The 4,400-nt window shown below is 32.7% G+C and overlaps 1 protein-coding gene across 1 annotated transcript; it reads right to left on the bottom strand.

Annotated features, from left to right (window-relative positions):
• Positions 1-282: 282 nt before the first annotated feature.
• Positions 283-1,696, bottom strand: LOC129880913 (thaumatin-like protein). Its single transcript, XM_055955162.1, has 2 exons — positions 1,536-1,696; positions 283-1,172 (listed from the first exon to the last, which is right to left on the bottom strand). The coding sequence occupies exons 1-2, from the start codon at positions 1,594-1,596 to the stop codon at positions 499-501; spliced, it is 735 nt and encodes a 244-aa protein (XP_055811137.1). The 5' UTR covers positions 1,597-1,696; the 3' UTR covers positions 283-498.
• Positions 1,697-4,400: the final 2,704 nt, after the last annotated feature.

Raw genomic sequence — 4,400 nt, 5'->3', positions numbered from 1 at the left:
ATAGTAATAGTTTGTTCATAAATAAGACAGATCAATACATAGACATAACAATGGAAGTTTTTCTTTTTTGCATACATTGAATTGACACTTGAACATACGAGTTACATCCAAGGTCCATTTTTTTCGCGAAAGTCTAAATACTCGTACTATCAATAATTCTTAGTATAGTAATTTGATTGAAATAGTTTGCTCATAAATACAAAGACTTGTAAGAAAAATGGGAAAAAGAAGTGTTGTATACATTGAATTTACACTTGAACATACAAGTTACGCCCAATGTCCATTTTCTTCGCGAAAGTAGAAATGCTCGTACTATCAGTAATTCTTGAAGTATAGCAGTTTGATAGAAATAGTTTGTTCATAAATAGACAGATCAATACAAAGACTTGTAAGAAAAATGGGAAAAAGAAGTAGCATACACTGAATAACATTTGATCATACATGTTACTTACGTCCAAAGTCCATTTTCTTAACACGACAGTAAAAATGCTCGAACGATTAAGTAGGAGGGCAAAAGGTAATGAGATATCGTGGCGCCTTACAACTTTTAAGTCCAGTAGATTCATCAAAAGCATAGCTATAAGCCCTAGGACAAATAGTCTTAAACAAGCGCGAAAACGCGGTTGGTTTGCAAGTGTTTTTACTAGCAAATTCCCCTGTGCAGCAGTATTTTGGTGAATTAGTAGCAAGACAAGCACTTTTACATCCCACAATTTTCCCTTGACACTTAATTGCTAAGTATTCTGGACAACATTGATTCAAATCAGCTTCACAGGCAGCAATTCCACAACCAGTACTGCCACCAATTGGTATCATTGAAACAGGAATATTGAATCCATCAACTAAACTTACATCATAGTAATGTTTTTGATTGTTTGAGGTACCTAATGTCATTTCCACGAGCGTTGCAGGGGGGATTCCTCCGGCCCCTGAACAATTCAGGAGGCCGGAGCAATCCCCTGTCTGACAAGATCCTTTACCATTTTCGTCGAAACAACAGCCTTGTCTGCCCCATATTCTTCCTGACCATAGGTTAGGAAGTTGAATTATTACTTGTTGGCCAATGTTGAGATGGAATCCACCATTGTTTGGTGTTTCATGCCCTGCTGTGCCAAGAATTCCTGGCCATATGCTTTCTTTGCAATTGTTCACTATAATCAATTGAGTTCCATCTGCATATCATAACAACATTAGACAATTTGTACATTTTTTCACAAATTCCAATCTATGGAAAACTTAACAAAAAAAAAAAAACTCAGTGCACAAAGCATTCTGCATTAACGCTAGGTCCAGGGAAGAGCCTGTGATCTACACAGCCTACTCTGACGCAAGCATTAATAGCTGATTCCACTGTTCGAACCACATGGAGATAATTATGTCAGGGTAGGTTGCCTAGCCTTCCCTGGACCCTGCATAAGTGGTTGATTCCATGACTTGAACCACATGGACACAATTGTACAATTGCTTCAACGCTCTCCTTCGCGACTTAACAAACATGAAAAAAGAAAAACATGTATAGGGGAGAGAATTATTACTTGAGATAGATAGATAACCGGACAAACAGAGGAAGAGCAAGAGATGTAAATTAGTTCTCATATTCTTCTGAACTTTTTTGTTCTTGATTTTGACAAATTGAGAAAAAAATTAAAGCAAAGTTGTTATTTTAGAAGAAAAAAATAACTGCAAAGGTAAGGTAGAAGAGGTGGTAGCAATTAAAAGGGAGGTACTCAATGAGCATTTTCTCCATGTTCCACTTTTCAAGGGCAAAAATATTATTATTTTCGAGTTTAAGTTTTATGTACCGAGTAAAGTTTTATCAAGGATAATAGAACTTCTGGTCGACCCTCAGTTATTGATAAATTCTTACTTTTGGTTTTTTTAGTATATGATTATACATTTTAATTTTTAATTATTTTTAAAATAATTATTTTTAGAAATCACAATAAATAATTTGAGGTGGGTTACATATGTTTTTTCTTATAATTTAGCCACTATTAAATTCATCTCTCTTGGTTATCTTTACAGGATAATGTATCATGATTGTGTTTACTTTACTTTTTCTAATCTCTCTTATCTAATTGGTTAACGGAGGATTAGGAAATGGTTTAGTAGCTAATTTTCCACTTTGGTATGTGAAAAAGTTAGAAAAATAGATTCCTTAAAATTTCATTCACTGAGAAAAAGTGATTAATATTCTAATGACACGTATGACTTTTTTTTATTTTATAATATTAATTGGTGGGTTCTCGTTAATAAAGGAGTTTTTAGTGTGCAAGTGCAATTATGTTTTGAGATTTAATAAAATAATTTTGCACTTATTCCTACAATTATAGATCTCGAGGAGAAAAAGAGCAATTCTTGAAACTCCAAAATGATCACAATTTACAATCTCATGGCCACATAACCAACTTGTACAGTTTTTTTCATTTTTTTATTTGTGTTATAGTGGTAGATTTAGAATATTGCGTGTGAATTTAGGGTTTTTTTTCCTTAGATTTTATATTGCTATCAAAAAATTTATTAAATATATTAGTAATTTCTATTTGGGAGAGCCTGATATCAAAAGGGATGTTGATTTCACAGTAAATTAAGTTGAAATTAGCTTAATCACATAGTACAATTTTGCTTCTTATTTTTTAAAAACAAGGAATGATATTGATGGAAAGTAGAAACTCACGCGGTTCAAATCTTGAATTCGTCTTTAATTTAATGTATGGCCGACATAAACATATTTAGACAATATTGTACGATAAATGTTAAGGTATTCTGATTTTAAAAAGAAAATTTCACAAATAACCATTATAATAAACTTAATTAGGCTCATTAGCTATAATTTGCATATTTATGGGTTGTAGCTATAGTTTAAGCTGCCTCATTTGTATAATTCGCAACTTTATGTAATACGCAAGTTTGTATAATTCACGGATAATTGAGCTATTTTTGTATAAACTTGAAATAACGAATTTATACAAATTCAAATATATGAACTTTAAACAGTTATACAAATTATATTATACAAATTTTGAATTATACAAACGTGCGAATTATACAAACTCGAACCGTAATTAACGCTAAATGTTAGTGGCGAATTGTTAATTAGCTAAACTATAGTTATGTTAACTAATTAACTAGTATATGTCTGCTTATTCGCTAATTTTCCCTTTAAAAAAAAATTGGTAGTTAACTGGTTAGTTAAACTATATTGATCGCATATATTGGCTTTTATTTTTTTGGCACAACTATTTAGTAAATAATCCCATTTTTATTTTTCTAGCAACTTATGGACTTTTTAGATCATTCTTTTGAATATACTCAAAATCTTACGAGAAAAAAGTTATACCATTATCTATAAATTTTATGCAATACGAGAGATGGATGTGTGGGCATAGCAGGAGTGACAAGATTAGAAATGAGGCTATTCGAGAAAAGGTAGGAGTGGCCTCGGTGGAAGACAAGATGCGGGAAACGCGACTGAGATGGTTTGGACATGTGAAGAGGAGAGTCCCAGATGCACCAGTGCGAAGATGTGAGAGGTTGGCCATGGATGGTTTCAGAAGAGGTAGGGGTAGGCCGGAGAAATATTGGGGAGAGGTGATCAGACAAGACATGGCGCATTTACGACTTACCGAGGACATGACCCTAGATAGGAGGGTGTGGAGTACACACATTAGGGTAGAAGACTAGTACATAGTGGTTTTATTCTCCCTTATTCGTAGGCGTATTAACGCACTATGATTTCTTGTACTCGGATGTATGTTACTTATGGTATTTATGTTATTATACAATAATAATATCTACTGTTTTTTTGTGCTTTGATTATACTATTGTTTGGACCGTTTTCGTCATCTACTTATTTACTCTAATATTCTTGTCTGACCTTTTTCTATGCTTTTATTGAGCCGAGGGTCTTTCGGAAACAGCCGTCCTACATTGGTAGGAGTCAGGTCTGCGTACACTCTACCCTCCCTAGACCCCACGATGTGGGATTTCACTGGGTTGTTGTTGTTGTTGTTGTTGTTTTATGCAAGACGATAGTCTAATATCTTATTAGTCTCAAGGACAATATTAGCATAACTTTAAGGGAAAATGACATGAATTAGTAAACATTTACGAGTTAATTAATATACATAGCTATAATTTAAGTTAATTCCACTCGCAGCAAACCTTTTCAAGTAATTAATATACATAGCTATAATTATCTAGGATTTGTATAATTAAGCTCGCAATTGTATAAATTCAGAATTTGTTTGTATAAATTCAGAATTTCCTAAACGAATAAATCCATATTTTGTATATGCTTATCGTATCATGTATATAATTATAATATTGATACATTTGATTTGTATAAGTTATGAAAAATTCCTAAAATGTATAAATACAGAATTTGTATATACAAGCGA

The sequence above is a fragment of the Solanum dulcamara genome, chromosome 2 (assembly GCF_947179165.1).
Source record: "Solanum dulcamara chromosome 2, daSolDulc1.2, whole genome shotgun sequence".
Lineage (NCBI taxonomy): Eukaryota > Viridiplantae > Streptophyta > Magnoliopsida > Solanales > Solanaceae > Solanum > Solanum dulcamara.
This window is presented reverse-complemented; position numbering and strand designations above follow the sequence as displayed.

Coding starts and splice junctions, on each gene's coding strand:
- LOC129880913 (XM_055955162.1), bottom strand. CDS start 1,596: ATGAGAACTAATTTACATCTCTTGCTCTTCCTCTGTTTGTCCGGTTAT. Junction 1,173..1,535: donor CGGTTATCTATCTATCTCAA/GTAATAATTCTC, acceptor TATGATATGCAG/ATGGAACTCAATTGATTATA.